The sequence below is a fragment of the Polyodon spathula genome, chromosome 4, assembly GCF_017654505.1.
Source record: "Polyodon spathula isolate WHYD16114869_AA chromosome 4, ASM1765450v1, whole genome shotgun sequence".
In the NCBI taxonomy this organism is placed as follows: domain Eukaryota; kingdom Metazoa; phylum Chordata; class Actinopteri; order Acipenseriformes; family Polyodontidae; genus Polyodon; species Polyodon spathula.
In genome coordinates, this window is record NC_054537.1 from 16,164,829 (window position 1) to 16,187,428 (window position 22,600).

A 22,600-nucleotide genomic window follows, 5' to 3' on the forward strand; every position below is an offset into this window, starting at 1 on the left:
GGTTAATCAGTTGGATTGAATTAGGCTGCCTGTGTTTTGCAGTCTTTAATGACTGCAATGGTCATTTTGATACCTCTTCAAATTAATGTGTAATTTGTGACCTCCAGTGAAGTAACATACATGTCAGAAGGGATATGCATTGCCTACAGGGCAGTAAATCATCATCATGGCTTCTAACCCATATGTGTAACATGTCTGGTATATAATGTAGTCCTATTGATATTTCTTCTTTAATTTACCCCAAAGAAAATTATTTTGGTAATTGTGACTGTATTGAATGTTGGTGATTAAAATGGGCATTAACCCTCCCATCATTCTGTCTGCTGAGAAAATTGAGAACATTTCGCCTCCAGTCATTCTGCATCTACTCTTAAACTTTCTGGATGCCTGCTGGTACTCCAACAAGTTCAAAGTAAAAGAATGCACAATGATTGCAGTTAGAATGCGTGACAGTAAGTCTGTGGGTACCTGTTTTTTCACATGCACAGAGATCAAGATCATTATTAAAGGTCTGATGTTGGTGATTGATTTTTCTTTCCATGCCAGTTGTTCTGATGCCGTTTTCTGATCTGCTCTGTTGTTTAGGCAAAGGCAGTTCAAGCATCTCATCCGACGTGAGTTCAAGTACAGATCACACACCCACCAAAGCCCGAAAGAATGCAGCTACCAGTGAAGGTAGGCATCTGGTCTTCATTAGCGTAGCCAGCCCTCTTGCACAGCGTTGACTATTTTTGGAAAAACTGAACTTCGTGAAGGCGTTTAAATTAAAATAAACTTTTCTCTGCAGCTGTCAGTTTTTTACTGCTTCCCGGTGGAGAGCTAACAATCTGCTTGCTTACAGTGTACAAGTGTAAGAAAAGGATGTGTAGCATAAAATTGCAATCCTAGTTGGATAAGATGTTACCTGATTCAGTATAATTTAACTCTTTCACTTGCTTATTGAAATAAATGAATGACTGCTTTTGAAAGGCTGCTCGGAGAGCCTGCTGCAATTATGTGGTTGTCAGTTGTATTGAGGGTCCAGTTTGTAAGTAGTATCCTTGCTAGTTCGTTATGATCTAAACCTGCTTGACATGGGCCGAACGGCACAATGTAATATATATTAAAGGTAAAAGGCTCAAAGGGATTGGCTTACAACTTTGCAACCAGATTCCAGTGCATATGGTAATTAATGAAAGTTTGCTGGATCTTTACAGAGGCATCGGTGCATGATTTTAAATTGCTGGCCCCACCTTTTTTTGATTAAAAACAGCAAGTGAAACTTTTGTTATGACATGTCGGACCTAAGTTTTCTAGCCATATACAAAAAGTCATATAGAGTGCTGTATTACACAAACTGGTGCCCAGCCCAGGAGAGTCTGAGCCATCTGTGGGTTTTCTGGCCGCTCTGACCTTGAGCGCGGTGAAAATCAGTAATATATAGTTAATGAGAAAAATGTAACAGTATAGCCAATGTTAACGTGATGTAATTTCCATGTGATACACGCCATGTGATACATCTGACGCAAAGACATGTCAGATGGCTTTATTATATCACTATCATGGTCTTCTAGATATCAAATACATATACCAAGTTTGAAGGCTGTTGGTAAGATACTCTATACACATTTGCAAACATACAGCATGGGCTGATTATTAAAAAACATTGCTATCTAATTCCTTTCTAAGTAATTAGGGGTATTCCCTTACATCTTGGCCTTAGCTAATGCAGTTAATGTCTTGCTTAAACTAATAATCTTTCTGGCCCATTTATTCATGTATACAAGAAGGATAACATAGTTCACCTGCCAGTTCAGTTCAAGAAGTTCTTGATGCACTTTCCACTTAGCTTATGTAAGATATTTTAGTTAAATGTAAAAATATTTGAATAGAAATGTATGAAGGTTGAACATAATGATGGTTAAAATGTAATAGCTGGCTATGGACTCATCTAAAGAGCTCTAGAAACTTGAAAAAGCATGCTATTTAATGGCAAAAGCGTGGGATCTGGACCAGATAGAGGCTCTGTTCCAATTTTCTGACATCAGAGGGTACACTGTTATACAACTATGTTACAACACTTCAGCCGGCATAGTTTTTTTTCTACAGCCTGCACTCTGACCATTTCCTGAATGACTGACCCCTCTGACAACTGGCCAACATGCTGAAAAGAAGTCTCTGTTATTCCATCTGACAGTAGGCATTTAGCAGTGACGTTGAGAAGTTCAGAGTTAAGTCCCAATTCACAGAGGTCTGCAGGCCTGCAAACTCACTCAGTTACTTTTTCATTTGGTTTGCAGTCTATTTGCACCAGAACGACAGGGTATCTAAGTTTCATGTTGTAAATGGAACTGTCTACTGTATAAAACGACTCAAAACAAAGGTGAAGATTAAAGTGAACATTGATATTATTAATGTCAACATTTGAGTTACCTACACAATATAGCTGGATTTCCTTGCCAGGTGTGTTCTGCTTGTATCCAATGTTGTGGTTGAATGGCACCAAGAGAAGGAACCAAAATGCTTTGTACAAGAACTGGTTGGCTTCAGGATCTCAGCTATGCGTATTTATAGACCTCAAACTTGGCAGGGGAGATTGAAATGCAAAGTCCCAACTAATCTAATATATCCTGCTCCTAAACACCCAGCCTACTGTTTTCATCCAATGCTTTTTTTTAAATTTACTTTAGGTGTTTCTGGCTGGACTACAATGTTGGCAACTGTTGGCTTAATTAAAGACGATACAGATCTGGGCACAAAGATTGTCTTTAGATTAATTATGTGGAGGGCGAATCCCTTTTTTTTTTAGCCCTTTCGACTGAGGCACAAACACCACTTCATTTATGTCTCCTCAAGTCACCCAGCTGTGTTTAAGTCAGAGATTTATCAGCCAGCAAAATGTAGGACTGGGCCAAGGTATTGCTGCACTAAACCAACAGTACTAAGGTGCAGTAGCCAGCTGTCAGACCTTTTGCAGAGTTGGAAGACACAAGGGTCGGCTGTCTATACCCAGAGATAATACATCAGCCTCAGACAGTGGTTGGGCTAGGGTATCCTTTAGACCACAAGAAAACACTTGGCATACATTCAGCCTAAATAAACTTGAACCCACTGGGCCCTGTACTGGAAGACAGTCAGGTTTCAGTGCTATAATTTAGACCACATTTATTCCATTTTTATCTAACTATAGCTCCCCACATGATCACAATGAAAGCCCTGTTCAGCTGAAAATGGAAAAGTTCCATACCAATCATAACTGTTGTTTTGGGTAAGACTATACATTCTGCTGTAATAAAAAAAAAAAAAAAGCGAAATAAAGAAGTGGAATCTGAAGAGTAATCTGGTTTACAGGCTCTAGGGTTTGATTAAACAGATGGCAAAGAGGTTATAGAGTTTCAGTATGGCTTTTTCAAATCCCTGTTACCATCACTGAGCCTACCAATAACCATTTATTTTATACCCTAGGCTTTTGTAGTACAGTACATGACACATTTTTCCATCGTATATTTCATTATTTGTCTTTCATCAAACCTTGTGTAGACAGTGGCTTTGTATTTTTTTTTTAAATGACTCATTTACTTTATTTATATCTAGCCAACAGTGGTTTCCAAACATGAATGCCAGTGACTGAACACTGTGGCTAAATGAGTATGGCTTAATGTATTGCTCCTTGTTTTTGAGAACAACCTGTTTTATGCATCTCTGAATAGTTATTTTTTGGGCAATTTTCAGGGCCCACAAAACAAGTTCCCACAAGAATGAAAGCAAAAAAATTGATTTGAAATGCAAGCTGTAGACCAGTGAAATTTTTTAATGCAATATACAAATGCCTGCTTTCAATTTATCAGCCCTGTTTTTCAGCAATGATAGCAAGATGACAACTTCAATACATACGCCACCTGCCATGTGCTACAGCTTTCATTCATTTTCCCGAAGAAAGAGTGAATACACCACCTCTGTGTGGACAGGAGGGGGTGTTTATTTAATTGGTTAAGACTGGAGTAAAGTGAATTTTTTGAAAATAACCAGGTTTTCAGTTTGTACCAGGCTGTGCAACTGGAGTTCGAATCCTGAAAATAGTTTTTTCACAGGGGCAGAGATACCCGTCCTAAACATATCTGGATAGACAGTGTAATAATATTTAAAGTGTAATGTCTTGTTAGTTTCAGAAGGCTTCCAGCGAAAGTCTTTAACCCAAGCTACAGTGTACCCTTCTGAGGCTGGATTGGTTTTGTAGACCTCGCTGGTTTCAAATGAGAGCTTATTTTTCACTAATCTTTCCAATTTTTCCTGGCATTTTGGCTAGCATTCTGGGCTCCTCGTCAAGCTTTGCGTGTTTGTTACTCAAACCAGATGCCAACACAAAATAACTCCTAGAAAGGTTTAGCTTTGTTTTGTTAATGCTTTGAATTTTAGTGGTACAGTAAATGCAATACTACATTGTTATTAAATAAAATAGTAATAGTAGATATTGGATATTGTACTGATAATAAAATCTGGACCTGACCAGACTTAAACCTCTTCCACACCAGTCAATTTAGGCACACCACTCTATTTGGATATGTTTTTTTGTTTTTTTCAAGGAAAACAGTGGAAAAAATAATTCATTTGTTTTTAATATTTTCACTTTTCCCTGCATGTCAGAATCAACATTTTAAAAAGATGCCTAGAGTAGTTAATGGCTTTTCATATGAAGATGTTAACATCTTTGATATTCTTAAAGTAAATTAACTTTAATGTCACTATTAAAGGAAAACAGTATTACACGGTCCTACCTGAAACCCTCTTTAAATAACACTTTAAATAACACTTGAGAACATGCTTCTCGATACAGTATTATGAGAATGTATATTGCAGGTCATCTTCTTTAGTGGTGTGTCACTGTCTATGGAAGTAGTGGTAGTGGAAAATGTGATTATGTCCTGTCCCAGATAATCAAACACTACATTAAGCAGGTATTGGCAGGCAGAACTTTGAGTAAACTTGCAGCTCTCCCATTCCTGCATCTCCTAGGTTTTTTATGTTAATCTTAATCCCACTGAAGGGAAATGCCTAACTTCTCATTTAAAACAAGCTGAAGATTAAAGATAAAGCACAGATGACCTTTTTGTTTGTGTATGTGCAGCATTTGGTTTTCCAGGTCTCTTGGCTGACAAGCTGCTGGATTCAATAGCCCAGCTGGCTAGCATCAGGGTGCTTTGCTAATTTAAGCCAATTCTCAAGCATGAGTTTGAAGCAATAGATGTCATAAAACCATCCAGCTGAGCTGTAGCCTCAAATTGGCTGACAATTAAGAAAGAAGACAATAAAAAGAAAGTCAGTCAAAATTAGTCCTCTCCTATGGTATGTACAACATGATTAAACTATTCAGGTTTTAATCCGCTTAAGAACCTATGCAAAATACAACCTTTCTGACTGATTGAGTAAGAGACTTAAAACCCTAACTTCAACTAAAGCAACAGGCACTTCAAGACACTTTTACAGTATAATATTTGACTTTTTTATTTTTGTTATTTTAATCTGGTTGGATTTTTTTTCTTTAGAATGCTACGCTTAAATCATAGAATGTTAAACTCAGAATCGTCATAAATTGCACCCTTGTATCCATTATGTATTTCTTTAATGTTTTCAGTCTGGATTCCATTGCCTGGAGAAGACCCTCTTTAGTTCTGAGCTTTGGAGACTGTAAGGCTGAACCTAGATCTAGTTTCATATATTATTTCCAATTTAATTTCCTTTCAACTGTATTATCACTTGTATTTCCTCAAAATCCCCTCTCGGTTGGTGGTCCATAATTCTTGCATGGACTGGCTTTGGAGTGAATCCCTCTGCAGTCAGTGGAAATCTGTGCCTGTTCATCACCGTTCTTGCGTGCATTTTTTAAAAGAACTAACAGATGCAGATAACAATTTAACAGAGTGGTTGGACATACTTTAGTGTAAATAGGTTGTCACTCACAGTACAGCTTATTTTAGTATGCAGTTATAGGTGCTTTGTTGGCAAGTGTTTTTGAATCTAAGAATATACAAATTACTGACCGTCTCAAAAGTGTTGATCCTGTGGGTGATTCTGGAAAACATTCTGCAATGCAGGTTTCCATCCATAATATCCCGAAGGAAGTAGAGGTGGTAATCATTGAGACTTGGCCACATGTTCCTCCACAACAATTTAAACACATGCCTTCCTTGCACAGGCTGTCTGTAGAGGCCCAACACAACATGGAAATATTTTTAAAGGGATTTCTGGTCAGGATTAACCCTTTCACTCTTATGCTGGAATTCTGAGTCAGGTTTTTCTTTGGAATTCTTTAAGAAAATGCACACACTTGTTTTTAAGAGTCATAAGTCATTCAAATTGTATCTAATAACCATATATCATTTAAAAGCTTAGAACTTGAAGAATATTATGTTCAAACTGTTTACAGAATTCAGAACATGGTAAAATGTGAAAAAGAGACAAAACTGGCAGAAAAAAGTAAAAAAAAAAAAATTCTTGGAAAAAAATGTTTCTCCGTAGTAATTGATCCTCCTACTATTCCAGTGTTTCAAGTATCAAACAGATAAGGGAATGTCCTCACAGGAGATGCAGTCGTAATCTGTCTCCACATTTTCCAGTAAATATTTAAATAATTTAAGTTATATGCTGGAATATAAAAAGGCAAAGAAATTACAAAGTAAAATTACAAACATGTTTCAGTAACTGTTTATGTATTCACTTTACCATGAAGTGTATACCTATGACTTTAAGTAACTATTGACCTCTGTGAACCACAATGTAATAACATCAAGGGGTGGTGTTAATGTAAAAGTTGTAAGAGTTTTTCAATAATAAGACCATAAACGAAATGAGCTTTGACCTTTTGAGGTCAAATAAGTAAATGTAGCTCCTGGATGGCTGCATGATGAGTCTGCAGTGTGAAAAAAATTAACCCTTCAAATGGAAAATTCAAATACAAACCTGTGCAGACATAAAATAACTGACAATGAAAAGAAAAAGAAAAAAAGACTTAAAATGTTGCTTTATAAAGTAAATAATCAACCTAAATAATTATCAATAAGCGATCAATGTGACAGGTCATTTATATATAAAAGCATAAATAAACCAACTGGTAAACATGATAACACATCCTAAATATAATACAAGAACATAAGTAAAAGAACAGGTACAAAATCAAATAATGAATCATCTTACCTTCTGTGTCTACAGCGAAAATCCAATCCAAAAGCTCTTCTTCCTCTAAATCAGGTCCCCTGGAGTAATCACAGTTACTCCCGTTCTTCAAAACTAACTACACTGCAGCCTGTGCAACTACCTTGTGAGATTGCTTGCCAAATTCCACTAAAAAAATGATGTGTGTCAGTTTTACATATACTGTATACCACACATGTCCTTCAGTGCCGGTATTTCATTACAATGGGTCATGTGTTCTTGGGCTGTGGGTCCTGGCTGTAGCACAATAGCATGAGAGCCAGAAAGTTCGATGCTTCTGTCCTTGGCTGCTGTCATCCACAATTCTTCTCTTCTTTCTCGTGCTGTCTTTCAAAGTGTGCTGTGGCAGCCAAACACATGCAAAAATAAGTTTTCACACATATACTTGCTTCCAAATTGGGGAATGCATTGCTTTCTGAAGTGCTCAGGTTTGTTTAGTCACTCTAACACACCATTAGAATGTTTTCTTCTACTAGTACACAGAGAAAAATACCCCTGGATTACTTACTGTGATTTTAATTGCTGGAGGCAGGGCAGGGGGAACAGTAAGAACTTGTATACTGTTTGTACAAACACAGATCTCACTCATTATTTTAACAGAATAAAAGTACAACAGTGGTGGTGAATGACTGTCCATTTGCAACACTTATCAGCACTATGTAAGGTGACCAGATTTTTAAGTCCTTAAATTTCTCCACTGGCTTTTACCATGGAAATGGAAGTAATTATTAGGACATCAAAATGGGTCGTGGGAGGAGAACGCTTGGCATCTGGAATGCGACTTCCACCAATTAGAGCATACATGGATGTCCTGACAATCATGAGTACAACAGTAGCCTGCACTAATCAGTTATTGGGCAAACTAATCAATAACATTAAATGGGCACAAATGCAATTCAAGCCCACTAAGTCAAGGAGCATCTGTATAATTAAAGGTAAAGTAGTGGATAAGAGGTTCTACATTAATGGTGAGGCAATACCAACAGTGTCTGAGAAGCGTGTGAAAAGTCTTGGGAGATGCTATCATGGGGACCTAAAGGACACAGTTCATGTGGGAGAAGTGAGACAACAAGCAGTGCAAGGATTGAAGAGCATAGACAGCAGTGCTTAACTGGGCAATCTGAAACTCTGGTGCTTTCAGTTTGGTCTACTGCCAAGATTTCTGTGGTCGCTCACTGTGTGTGAGGTTTCCTTGACAACAGTAGAGACGCTGGATGTGTTAGTCAGGTTATACATCAGGAAATGGTTAGGATTTCCATGCTGCCTCAGCAGAGTGGGACTGTATGGTAAAGGGTCACTGCAGCTACCAGTCTCAGCTCTAACCGAGGAGTTTAAGTGCGCCAAGGTTCGATTGGAAATTACATTGGTAGAGTCATACGACGAATGTGTGAGGGAGACAGCATCTGTGTTGAAAACTGGAAGAAAGTGGATGGCAAAGGTAGCTGTGGAACATGCAAAGGGTTCCCTTCACATCAGTGATATCATGCGTACAGACTAGTGGCTTTCCAATGACGTATTCAGTGTGTGTTTGTGGTACTCCTAGCCGGAACTATGATTGCCTGAAGTTAAGCCCTTCATCATGTGACAGAGTTCACAGCTTAGGTTTTGATTCCATTGCTGTTATCAGACATTGTTAAGGGCAAATACGTTAAAAAAAAAAAAGTTACATGCATAAAAATAAAAAAAATAAAAAAATCTCAGGGTGACCAGGACAGGTGCTGCGGTTCGGACACCGAGCATGCACACATGATGCATGGCTCCAGTCTCGCCGTGTTGTAAATGCTGTATCGATATCGTAAAGTTGAAGCAGGGTAATAATGCAAAAAAGTCATAAGCCTGGTAAATTGAAGCGTCGTAAGTCGAGAATCGCCTGTATACTTAAACAAATAAACAAAATGTTCTGCAACTTGTCAAATATTTTTACAATATGAATCTCACAAATAACTAATTCATAAATTATTTTGCATTATTCACAAACATATATTTCTTAGAGGGTACCTGAGGTGAATTGACAGTGAATATATTGAATATATACAGTGAATATATCAATTGAAAACATGTTTCCAAATACTTTTGTCGCATTGTACAGCCCCTCCTATTGTGGTGATGGGCTGTTGTGATGTGTTCAAACCATGAAAGGCTTCAGTGCACAGCGTTCTAAACATGACAAGGTAATGCGACACGACAGCATTTGTTTTTGAGAATGGTATTGCTGCAGAACTCAGACTCGCACAGAGTAGCTCTCACAGGGTAGCTCACACAAGGTAGTGCTGCGTGCCCAACTCATAATAGACATCATTATGTGCTACAGCTTGATCACATGATAAGGGTGATGAATTTAGGTACTAAAAGTAAGTTTATTTCATAACAATAACCTAACCCTAGACCTAAGGATTGTGGGGTATTGGCTGTGGACTGTAGATAGACTATTAACGCAGGCATCGTGCAGGTGTCGCAAAGTCCAGAAACAAAACGTTAACATTAACGTTAAAAACGTTAAAAACGTTTTGCTCTATATAAAACTGAGCTGATTTCGCCAGTGCTTGCTGGTATATTAACCAGTTTGAAATGATTCTAAATCAAAGAAAAGCATTTTCGTTTCGGCTTTATTGTTAAAGATTTCACACGTGGCAATACTGTCCTACAATTGCTGCATGGTGGTACTGTGATCATTCCACTGTGTTATGTTGAGAACAATAGTTTTAGAACTGAGAGACAGCAAATGCTTATAAATTGCTGTCTAAAAATTTTTATTTTTATATAAAAATTAAGGGCCATATAAGAGCGATAAATACTGTGATTGATTAGAAGGCCTTCTTTGTTGTTTTCCAAGTTGCTGCAGTGACACTGTAGATGCTGTAACGAGTTTCTGTAAATGAGATACTGTTTTAGAAGACAGATTACATTAAGTAATTTTGGAATTAAAAATATAAATGCAAAACTGGGACTTTTTTTGTGAACGTGCTGTGAAAAAAATCCCTCAAAGTAGCAAATCCGCCGAATACCAGCCACAATTTCCCGTTATATGGTATATATTAACTTAAAACACATCTTTATGCTGACTGACACCTCCAGGCATGTCAAGTTTGTAGATGGCGCTGTGCATGTGACTATTGCCTTTTAAACTTGCATGCTTTTAGATTAAATCTGCTGCCATCTGGTAATGTATATTGTTTATCAGCTTGCTATGTAGTAAGCGTTGGTCACAATCGGTAAACTGTAATTTGCAGCGTTAAGCTTGTCTTATTACGATGGAGCAGTGGCTGGTTCGTGCAAAACACAAATAAAAAACAAAACAGCAGTGACATACAGAGAAGCCGCAGGCGTGTTGGATTTTTTTTGCCAGTATATGTACATATGTGTGTGTGTTTGGAGGGGTGGCGTCAAATACCACAGACAAGAGGAAGGGGGATTCGGCCAAAAACGATTGAGAACCGCTGGTCTAACCTCTTCACACAGCGAGACTGATGAGTTAGACGTGGATAGCCACCAGTTCATTTTAGCAGCAGCCAGTGGATAAACCCATCCACAATTCTCTCTGATTGGTGGCAAACATGAATGTTGAGTATTCAATAATTCTTCAGGTTTGCACGGTGTGGTACAGCTGCTTTGTAGTGCAACTGGTCGTTCAGCCTTCTTTAGTCATATCAGGTGTTGAACTGTAATAAGTTAGATATGGTAGAGATACAGCAGCCTGCTTGAAAATACAATATTCTGTTATTTCCGTTACCAACGCGACGACGCTCTGGGGAAAAAATGGGACTCAATGAGCATCCCAAGAAAGGTTCCGGGGAAGTGTTCCAAAAGTGGGACTGTCCCGTCCAAAACGGGACTTCTGGTCACCTTAACACTATGCATATCTATTGTTGGACTCAGTAACACAGGGGACATTTCACATTTAGTACAGTTTCAGTGGGATGTTGACTGATGATGGAGTGCAATCAAAATGTGCAGTGCTCACAGCTGCTCCTTTGGTTGGTTATTAGTCAGCTATCCAGAAAGATGTGATCGTATCAGTCCCTGGCTGTATATAATTATACTTATTGGCTTACTTAACCTCCTGGAAGTAATCACCAGCTACTACATTTTACCTCACAACTACAAAATTGTCTTCTACAGTAATCTTCAGCCAAAAAAATCAGTGTGTAATTTAAAAACAGAGTTGACATTATAACTCAAAATGGCGTGGAAAGAAAATCCAAACCCGTAGCAAGACATAATGAAACTAGATGCTGGCTTGCGGTGTGCGAGGTCACTAGTTCATGCCCTGGCTCCCCCATGTTACAATTGCAGTGGTATTAGTTACATTACTAGTAACACAAATACATCTTAGCTAAAAGGGGTGTTTTAAATTGGCCATTAAGTTGTGTTAAAGAAGTAATACATTTTAAATCTAATGTTTCTCATAAGTCCTTGTTTTGCTATTAATCTTCTTTTGTTTTTCAGCTTTTGAGACACAGCACTGTTCTGTTATAAGTTAACTTATAGTACTCTACATAAGGCTTACACTTGCATTGTGTGCTGCCCTTAGGAAACTACTGTATGTGGGGTCAGGGGCAGTTCTTTTATCTGTAACACAGAAAGTGAATAGGAAGGAAAAACAGTTTTTACCTAACATTTGTGGTTGGATAAATAAGCTCTTCACAGGAGTCAAACTAAAGTATGTAAAACAAACACTGAGGGATGCATAATGTTCTTATGCTACTGAGAATTAAGGCCAATGTTTTGTAAGGCACTCATTTTTACACATTTACCAGTAAATACAGTAGTTTAAACACCATCAATTACAATGCATCAAAATACAACTTTTACATTGTTGCACTGTAATAAATCATGTCTGGATACCACTATTAATCACGTAAATTACTTTAAACAAAAAACCCTGTATTTTTAATCATGGAATTTCAGAATGCAACAACATAGACAGAATGATTTCACATGCCCTCACAGTATAAAAAAGGATGCACAGTTTTAACATTTAAAACTTTCACGACATAGCTCTGCACAACCTATTCACTGCAGTACACTCAGCAGGTACAAAACAATATATAAAAATAAATAACTGGGTCGATTTGCTTGTGATGGGATTCACTCCCTTATCTTTCTTTGGCTAGGATCCATTTCCACAGCCTTTCCAGGTCCGCCAGCCCACAGTACACCTCTTTACAATTATAAAAAAAAAAAAAAAATCTTCTGCTTGCTGCAGGATGACACCACACTATCTGCCTGGAAACCTGATCTCCTGTCTAAAAACTGTGTTTTAGTGTAGCTCCAGGGGTCAGGCACAGTTCACAGCAGAGACAAAAAGGTGAAGAAAAGTGCAATTTACAGTTTACGGAATTGTTACCAGGCCACAACTGTGTTGACTGCAGTGTACTGGGAGTGCAGTCATTTGTGTCTTGTGCTTGATGTTTATTCGAGCCGAGTGAAAGGAAAATCAACCGAGTGAAAGGACTATTAAGTAGTATGAGATTCCTGCCTTTTTATAGAACACCGGTAAATCAACTTGCTTGTTTTACAGTTTATAGTGAATGTAAGTACTCTAAACATACACATGCACAGTACCTGTACTGTTAGTATACTCAAAAACATCCCAAAACACACCCTCTTACTATTCCTTTACTTTTAAAATATCAAATAATGCCACAATTATTGTAGTTGGGAAAACCCAAGGTAACTGGCATTATAGTAACCACACGTTATTATTTATTTGACAGCACAACTACGTCATGAAGTTGTGCCTTCCAGCCAGCTGTGGGGAAATCCGTAGGTGTTTAGCAGGTGTCATTTTGATAAGGTCTTCAGCCAAGTCTAGTTGAACACCAAGAGAAGAGAGCCTGAACTTCTGGCACAGGCTGTATACCCATAAATGGTCAAACCAACCTTATAGAAGGGCCAGTGGGGAGTAAGGCTTTGATTTACAGTAATAATATATACAAAGACCTTGTTCAAAGATTGATTCCTGCTATAAATTCATATGAGTAATAAAACAAAGAATGTGGGAAGGTTTTCACATTTATTCACGAAAGGGGGGCAATAGTTACCTTTTTTTTATACACAAAGACTAAATCTGAGCTTTTTTTTCTGCTTTTTAAAACTAGTAGCAACCGGTCAAGTTTTTTCCAACTGCAAGTTCGTAAACTGCCATATAATAGCTATTAGTTCATAAATCCATTTTATTACAACTGGGGTCAAGAATTATCATACTGTAAGATCTTAAACCTCCCAATGGTGGATCAACTTTAGATTGCACGGAAATTTTGGCCCAAGCTTTTGAAGGGACTCCTGGAACGTGACTGTAATGATTTCGGACAGGACATGTAAACTGGATTCTAGAAAAGCTAAAAACTGAAGTCTGCTTCTAATAGATTTTCTGATGTATCACATGTTGGCATGGCTTACAAATGATTTGCTTGTTTATGGGTAACTGGGGAAAAAAAAGCCAATAAAGTGACAGCAGAGGTCCTGACAGCTATGTTATCCCAGAAAGCAGGTGTGTGCTGAAATCTGTAAGTTAGTATGTCATGTCCACTGTTAACAACCATGTCAGAAGCAGTGCCGCGAAGAGATGCTAAGTTAAAAAGATAAAACACACACACACATATATATATATATATATATATATATATATATATATATATATATATATATATATATATATATATATATTATATGCAACCAAGTTGGAAGAGGCATATGTACTAACCGTAAATAACATGTTCTGATGTAGAAATCAACGTGGTTATAGCAGTGGTCCCTTGATGAAGCGCCACTTAAAGTGTTACTGAACAGGCTTTAGAGTTTAAAACACAATGCTTTCATTCCCTAGATTTCTGCTTTGTTATACGTATACGTGATTTGCAATTGTTTTCACATTTTCTTTTTAAATTAGTTTTGACTGCTTATTTATATTTTACATCAGTTATGTATTGGGTCTTCCTGTCAAAATGTCTTCTGAATTCACAATATCGACAGCTTCAATCCAGCCTGTTCAATCAGAAACATTTCGTTGGTTCCCAACTGTTCTCACAAAGTTGAGCATTTTGATTGGATCATCTGTCCTACCTGCTCGCTGTGGCACAGGTTCAGAGGGATGGGATCAGGTTTATGAATATGCATGACGAGCCTTATATAATCACGACGTTCGCTTTACAGACCCCCCACCTGGTTAGAGAGAAGAAGCAAGATGTACAGGGGGTGTTGCTCCAACCATATGAATATTTATGTTTGTACTCAGAATGTGCATAAGACATTGTCACAGAACATTTTATAGCTTAGGTAATGAAATCTTATGTCCGTCTAACCGTTACTGTGTTGCTTAGCGTGTAGAGTTTTCACTCAAGATTTTATTATTGGTTCTTTTTGCACCCTAACCCACTAAAGTATTGTATTTATTTATTGCCATTGTATGGTGCTTGTCATGCATATTCATAAACATATTTCTGCCCCTCTGAACCTGTGCTGAAGCGAGCAGGTAGGATCAAGGCAAAGATGACAGACAGATGAACCAATCAAAATGCTGAACTTTGTGAGGAGTCAGGAACCAATGAAATATTCTGATTGAACAGAGGTTGGATTGAAGCTGCTGACTTGAATTCAGAAGCCATTTTGGCAGGAAGACCAGATACATAACCTACTTAAAATCAAATTAATCGTGATAATGTTGAAAAGGCTATTGCAAGAATACGTATAACAAAGCAGAAATCTGGGGAAAGTAACGCATTGTGTTTTAAACACTACAGCCTGTTCAGAAACACTTTAAGTGGCACTTCATTATTAATAAGGGTTAAGGGACCACTGCTGCAACCCCACTGATTTCTACAATCAGGGCATGTTAACAGATTTAATACATTTCTTTCATCCAACTAGCTTGTGTATTTGAGTGGCAATATAGATATCTTATTACAGTTGTGTAACCAAATGCACCTCAGAATACCTCGTAACCACATTTGTTGAAGAGTTAAGTGTAGCATAATTTATCGTCTGTCAAACTGTCATTGTGAGAGCTGTTATGTGGTGAACTTCAGAACTGATAAATGTTGAGCTCTTCAGGGGTGTCAGTGAACACCAATGCGGTGTACCAAGAAGCAGGCCACACCTTCCAGTTGAAATTATTTATGCCTACTCAGTCAAGAAAATATTTTTGTCAGCCTTCTCCTTCTAACTGGTACACAGTAGCTCACAAACAAGTTAACAGGATGTTGTGCCCCATTGATGTACTGTAGGTAGAGAGTTTATTAATGTCAGCCAATTCTGGGGGTAAAGCCTTAGGTTTCACACAGTTTTATTGCTTCTTTATAGAGCAACACTCAATTGAATTTTTTAAGCTTTCTAAGTATGTGTACAGTGTGTCTGTTGCACAGCTCAACTGAAGTTAAACAGCTCAGTACTCTTTGGAAATGCAGTCTTCCTCCCAATGACTTCAACATATTTTTTCCTGTAACCTATGACAACATTCCCAAACCTTGTGGAGATTTTTATTTGTATTGTTTTTTCAGGAGGTCAGCATGCTTTTCTCTTCTTTTATCACATAGTCAGGTTTTTTGATCGTTGTGACATTCCTCATCCTAACCTTGAACTCTGTATTGTGTGACTAAAAGGTAAGCACAGTGAAGAAAGCCAGCTTGCTCTTCTCAACCAGGTTAATACAATATGTGGGTGTTCTGGATTTTTGAGCTTTTTCTGGAACCCATCCATTGAAAACAGGTTTCTGTGTGGTAGAGGAAGGGCGGTAAGTATATCAGACCTCATAAGCTTTTACTAGATACAAAGTATAGTGAAGATATTTGTTATTATTAAAAATTCTACAGAGATACTGTGTTTTTTGTTTTTTTGGGCCCTGAAACTGTAAGGTTGCTGACAAAGCTATAAAACCATTGATTGTGAATGGTGTAGCAGTGAGCCATGTGATGTTTGATGGTTCACTGGTTTCCCAAGGCAACATCCTAGTAACAGTATAAATGATAAAAATAAAACAAATGTTGTTCAAATGAGGTATTCATAACTGAAGCAAAGCTGTGTGGCTGTAGAAATGTGGTGATGATCCTCTTAGAACTACTGTCTTACTGGATTAAATGTTTCATTACATGCATACTGGTACTGTGGAGTCTGGAAATGCTAATCCCACAAACAAGCCTCTGTTCTTAATTGTAATCACGTTTTACATCAACACAAACAGGGTCTCTAATAGAAATGTAGGAATGCACTGCCACTAAGTAGTTGGGGTGGGTTTAAAGTATTCAGAACTAGTCAATGATAGATACAAGTCAGGAAGGAGGGAGGGCCCAACAGAACTGGGAAAGGTATATTTTTTTTAAATGGGAAAGTGGTGGTCAACGTGAATTAACCATTTCCAATTATTTTTCCGGTGTTTATTGGCTATACACCGATTTCATTTTTTTTGTATTATGGATGTTTTATTAGTTTTTATCATTTAAAACAGAAAACCAGAAGCCCGAATTATATCCAGTTTTTATTCCCAGGTTATTTTAATTGGAATAAAGCCAATAACAACTTTATACATACTTACAAATGGTTAATAATTACATTAATATATTAAACAGATGTGCTTGATTTTATGATCTTGGCAGTTTGAAATGTGTTTTTGAAGGCGCTAAACAATTATTAAAAACAGCAGATAACACAGTTAAAAGCCAACATGGATTCAGAAAAGGACAAACCTCAAACTTCTTTGAAGAAGCTACTGCAAGATGGATACAAAAAAGAGCCTCTGACATCATATATGGTACCTGGAATTACAAAATGCCTCTGAAAAAGTGTTGCACAAAAGACTAATCCTAAAGTTGTAATCTGTGGGAATACAAGGAAGTACATGCAAGTGGATGCATAGCTGTTTAAAACATAGGAAACAGAGTTCTTGTGAGGGAACCAACCTCTAGCTGGGGCCTTGTGCTCAGTGGGGTGCCACAGGGCTCTGCGCTTTGACACCTGTTGTATTTTATCTACATCATTGATTTAGATTGTTAGCAAGCTTGCCAAATCAGCAGACAAGCCAAAGCTTTTAGCCACTAAATCTAACTAAAATCTAAAAAGATGTTGCCTGAACACAGAACTGTCCAGAAACATGGCAAATGAAACGTAATGTCAACAAATATAAAGCGTTACATGCCGGTCTCATAAATGCAGGATCCAATAACAGTGAGGTGGTATAGCACTAGAACACGCTCACCAAGAGAAAGACCTTGGTGTTATAATATACTCTTCACTGTAAGCAACCAGACAGTGTAGGGAAGCGATCCAAAAGGCAAACAGAATACTCTGGCATATAGCCACAAGTTTAGAGAGTGACAAGGGTATGGAATTACCTAGTCATGTTGTTGATGCTGGATCACTTGGATCCGTTAAGACCCAACTTGACAAGTTTTTGCGATCAATCAGCCACGAGGAACCTCCTGTCGTTAGTCATTTTTGTACTACCGAAGGTGAGGTGGTCTAATCCGTAACTCCATTTGGGATGCCAGCTTTCTTCCACTCAGCTGCCTACTCTATCCCAGCTCTTCCAGCAACAGTCTTTAACTCTCCCCTATACTCTCCACCAGCCACCGGTCTCATGCTATTACTCCTGAGGAATGCCCAAAGCAACTCAAATTGAAACCAGAAAGCCGCAGTAACTAGGAACAAACCCAACCATGCAGGGTGAATGCAATCTGTAGGGGATGCCTGGTACAGACAACACCCAGCACAAACTCAAAGATACATTCTGTGCAGCCTGAAAGAGAAGTCTGAATGGCTTCATTGTGCAGCCATACATTCTGGCTAAACTAATATGGAATTACCTGTTCATTGAAGTTCTGTTCCATGTTAATAAACAGTTAATAAATATGCAGTATGAGGTGCTCCTGTGTATCCACCATTAGACTGTCAATGTTATCGTGAATGTTAAATAGATATACTGAGAATGTTATTTAGACTTCAATTTGTAGTTTCCTGCTCCAACAAGTTTTCTAATAAGGCTAGTATTTTGCCATTTTCATATCATTTTGCATATCAACTCAATATTTATTTATGCACACAAAATAAAGCACTGCCACAGGAACATTAAACAGGCTTAATAAATCAGACGTTTTGAAAGCCTTTTAAAAAGTTAACCTTTATGCTGGTGTTTTGTATTGTGCCATTCTAATTTGTCTGCCACTCTTAGTAATACGGAAAGCTCTCAGAGGAACAGTTTGTTTGGAGGAGGAAGGCCATTGTTTTGCAAAGGAAATGTGTTACAGGTGTTTGCATTGCAAGTTAACACATCATGTATGGTTTCTTGTACAAAATAACAAAATGTAGGGATTGATATTAGCCAAGAGATGTTAAACATATTTAATGAAAAAAATAGAACAGTTCTTCTAATACTGTTTTTTGAGTTAAAGAAATGCTGTAGTGTTAAACAAATTATGTTTCAAGGCATTAACTGTCCAGGATTATAACAACAGCAAACATATTAGAGGCTAACCCTAGGATGAGATCATGCCTGGATTTCCACTCTGAACAGTTGGGTTGAATGTTGTTGGCTTGGAGAGTTGCAGATCTGTCTTCAGGCCAATTTTGTTTTGCTTGACTGCAAAACAAGTATCATCTCAATGTGCTGCCCTTGAGATGATACTTAAACCACAGGACTGTTTATGTTGTGAACCAATTACACCGTGTAACAATTTTTTTTTTTTTTTTTTTTGTTCCTGGGTAGTAAGTGTTATTTCCTAATTTCTTATGGCTTAAAAGTATAGAAAATGGCTATTATTCCCCACAAACTTTGCTTTTGTGACCAGGACAGTGATAATTTGAAATATCACTATTTCCAATGAGAAAACGGGAGCTTTTGTGTCTTTTCGTTCACATAAAGTCAGAAAAAACAACATATGAATCCAAATTAACATGTATTTATACTAAAGTAATACAAAAATGACTACAAAAGATTTAGAAGTGAGTAGTTTTTCGAGATTTACGATTATACTGTAAATTTTAAAAAAAAAATAGCCATTTTCTATACTTTTGAGGCATAAGCAATTAGGAAATAACACTTACTACCCAGGAACAAAAATTGTGTTACATCGTGTTATTCAGGAAACAGTGGGTGTTGATCCCAATACCAGGGCCAACATTAACAGCCGTGTTAACAAAAACAACCAGGTATCAGTCATAGAGAGTATGTATGATTTATTTAAAACCAATACACATATCACATTGCACAGAAAGAAACTTTTTTTAGTAGGGTTTTACACTTAGGTGAGTTGTGAGTATACTGAGCAAAATATTGAAGCATAACATTATAAAAGGGGAGTGGACCCAGGAGTTTTATAAAGATTATTTTTGCATTACTTGTTAATAATAATAATAATAATAATAATAATAATAATAATAATAATAATAATAATAATATATACATATATGGGTCAAGTTCTTACCTAAATTTGATTTGAGTTGTTTATGCTACATAAAACATTTCTTAATACTTTTGCGATAATGAGATTCAATTGATTGTTAATTTGGTAATTGGATTTGTTTTTTGCTGTTTTGTTACCCTTAGTTGAAACAGTTACATGTTTGTCTCTCATATTGTGGGAATGTTATCATGAGTTCCTCTGAGTTTGAGTTTGAAATTCCACTTTCAAAAAAAAGACAAAAGTGTTTATGATTTAGTTATTGATTGTTTTGTCAAACCTAAAACAGATGAAGACCTAAATATCATTGCCAGCGATTGGTTTTCAAAGTACTCAGGCAAAATGTAAGTGGGCTGGAAGCTTGTTTGAATAATAGTCAAAGCCGGGAAAGAAATGCAAAAGCTGAGTTTAAATCTAACGTCTGTGTAATTGATGGAGCTTTACTAAGTGATGGTGAAATTGCTGTTGTTCCTGAACCTGTCCAGAAGATGTGTGAAATACAAATTAGAGGGGGTGTTTATGCAGGAATTAATTTTGTGGTAGAATATTTGGTAAAAATGTAGAAAGGAGATACATAGGACCCAGAATGCTACAGTCTTCAACCTGGAATGTAAGGTAGGTATTCAAAAATGTGGGTGGAAAAAACAATGTAGTTCTGGATGTTTAAATGAGGAATCTCCCAGAATGCCATAGCTCTCATTTAGAGAAAAGAGAACACACACAGTGTCATAATGTATTTAAATATAGAATCACAAAAAGCACATACAAACTAACCCATCGTGGAAAGAGTGTAAATGGTTTACCGGAACAAATACCAAAGGTGTACAAAACCTTTCACATGTGGTTGTGGGTGTAATTCCTGTTCGGGTCAGTAGTCCTAGAAAGTGCTCAGATTTAAAATTCAGTATCCAAGCTGGCCCTCCACAACTGGCACTAATTGTTGTATTGTCTTGGAAAAGATGGACAAGGAGCCTGAAGTAGCCTTTTCACATCCTTTACAATAGCCGCTCAAAGTCAGAATTGATCATAGTTAGTGGTTTGTCAGTCCCAATTACATCAAACAACAGAACAAAGAATGTCTTTGTTTTTCAGTGCTGTAATTTGAAAAATAACAGAATGTTATTTCAGAATAAAAAGTAGTACATGAGCCTTGTATCTTTGGTCATAAAAAGCTTAAAGCAGAGTTTATAATATCGATTCCAGCTGTGAAAACAAAAATGTACTTTCTAAGTGAGAAATTAAAATATGTAATTGGTTCCTTTGTAGAGGTAAATATGAGTGCCCTTCCGATTACCTATTTGCTGGCCTGTGATTTGGACCCGACGACCATTAAGATACACGAAAGGAGATCACGACAGTGCGGGGAGACAGGACACGGTTTGACAGTTTATGGGTCAAAACGACCGGCGAGAAAAGGTGCCAGGAATTTTATTAGCGCGCCGGAGTCCGGTAGAGGGCACTGTTGACCGTGGGCTGCCTATCAACAATGATAGACAGCACCACGGAAATACCACAGCTGGTACACGAACAGCAAGTGCACTCGCAGGTGCTCAAAGAAATAATAATGAAAACAGAAGGCGAAAAGAACAATGGAAAATAAAACAGTAATAAAACTACAAATAAAAGGTGCTGCACTCGGCAGCGTTATCCCGGTCGCCGCTACCCGCACGACCCGGATCACCGTCCTACTCTGTCGGCTATCTAGCCTGCTCTTTCACAATACGCCGGGGTCTGCCCAAGGGTTCCCCGCTCTCTCTCTCTGTCTCGCTGATTCCCGGTCCTGAATCAAAGCTTCCGCACTCTTAGCGCGTCTAAGTGGGCAGACCTGAGGAAACAACAGAGCGTTATTTTATAGGACCGACAATCACCCAAGACCCGCCTCTCGGCCATTCAGAGAGGGGGAAAGTCCACACTCACACTTTCCCACCTCCCCGTGTCACTGCCATGACTCACAGGCGGTTGTTGGAAGACTGCCGCCCTCTTCCTGCAGCCCTGTGAACACGCCAGCAGAGTCAGCACAGATCTCTCCCTGTTACATATCCTTCCCCTCAGAATGACACCACCGGTTCATTCGAAAATCTTACACCCCCATGCCTTCCCGAGAGAAAAAGTCTGCGTTTTGATGCAGCTTTCCTGCTCGGTGGACTACCCTGAAGGCATAGGGCTGCAAGGCCAAGTACCACCGTGTGATTCTGGCATTGCTATCTTTCATCCGGTGAAGCCATGCTAAGGGGGCATGATCTGTAACCAGGGTGAAGTGTCGCCCCAGGAGGTAGTACCGGAGTGACTCGACTGCCCATTTTACCGCGAGACACTCCTTCTCGATGGTGCTATAATTTTTCTCGCGGGGAAGGAGCTTCCTGCTGATATACAGGACTGGGTGCTCGCTTCCCCGAACCTCCTGCGACAACACTGCCCCGAGACCTGTCTCTGACGCATCCGTCTGCAGGGTGAACCTCTTACCAAAATCCGGGCTGCATAGTACTGGCTTACTACACAGCCTCCGCTTCAAGGCGAGAAAGGCCCTCTGGCACGACTCCGTCCACTGAACCGTATTTGGGGCAGCCTTCCGGGTGAGGTCTGTCAAGGGAGCAGCGAGCGTAGCGAAACTCGGGATGAACTTTCTATAATAGCCCGCTAGTCCCAAGAAAGAGCGCACCTGGGTTTTGGTTGTAGGAACCGGCCAGTCAGCCAAGGCTTTCACCTTAGCAACTAGCGGTCTGATCTGGCCGCCCCCTACTCGATACCCCAAATACTCCGACTCACTCTTCCCAATGGCACACTTCTTTGGGTTAGCAGTGAGCCCCGCCTCCCGCAAGGATTGCAGCACCGCCGCTACCTTACACAGATGACTCGGCCAATCCTCACTGTGGATAACCACGTCATCTATGTAAGCAGCGGCGTACTGCTGATGGGGCCGCAAGATGCGATCCATCATCCGCTGGAAAGTGGCGGGGGCTCCGTGCAACCCAAAGGGCATGGTCCTGAATTGGTACAACCCGAAGGGAGTCGAAAACGCCGTC

At 38.6% G+C, this 22,600-nt stretch overlaps 1 protein-coding gene across 1 annotated transcript in view; it reads left to right on the forward strand.

Annotated features, from left to right (window-relative positions):
• The window catches only part of LOC121314223 (F-box/LRR-repeat protein 7-like), a 100,870-nt gene that overhangs the window by 12,716 nt on the left and 65,554 nt on the right, over positions 1-22,600 (forward strand). The window contains exon 2 of the mRNA XM_041247250.1: positions 586-675. Coding sequence (XP_041103184.1) covers positions 586-675 — 90 coding nt within the window. The remainder of the gene's footprint in view (positions 1-585; positions 676-22,600) is intronic.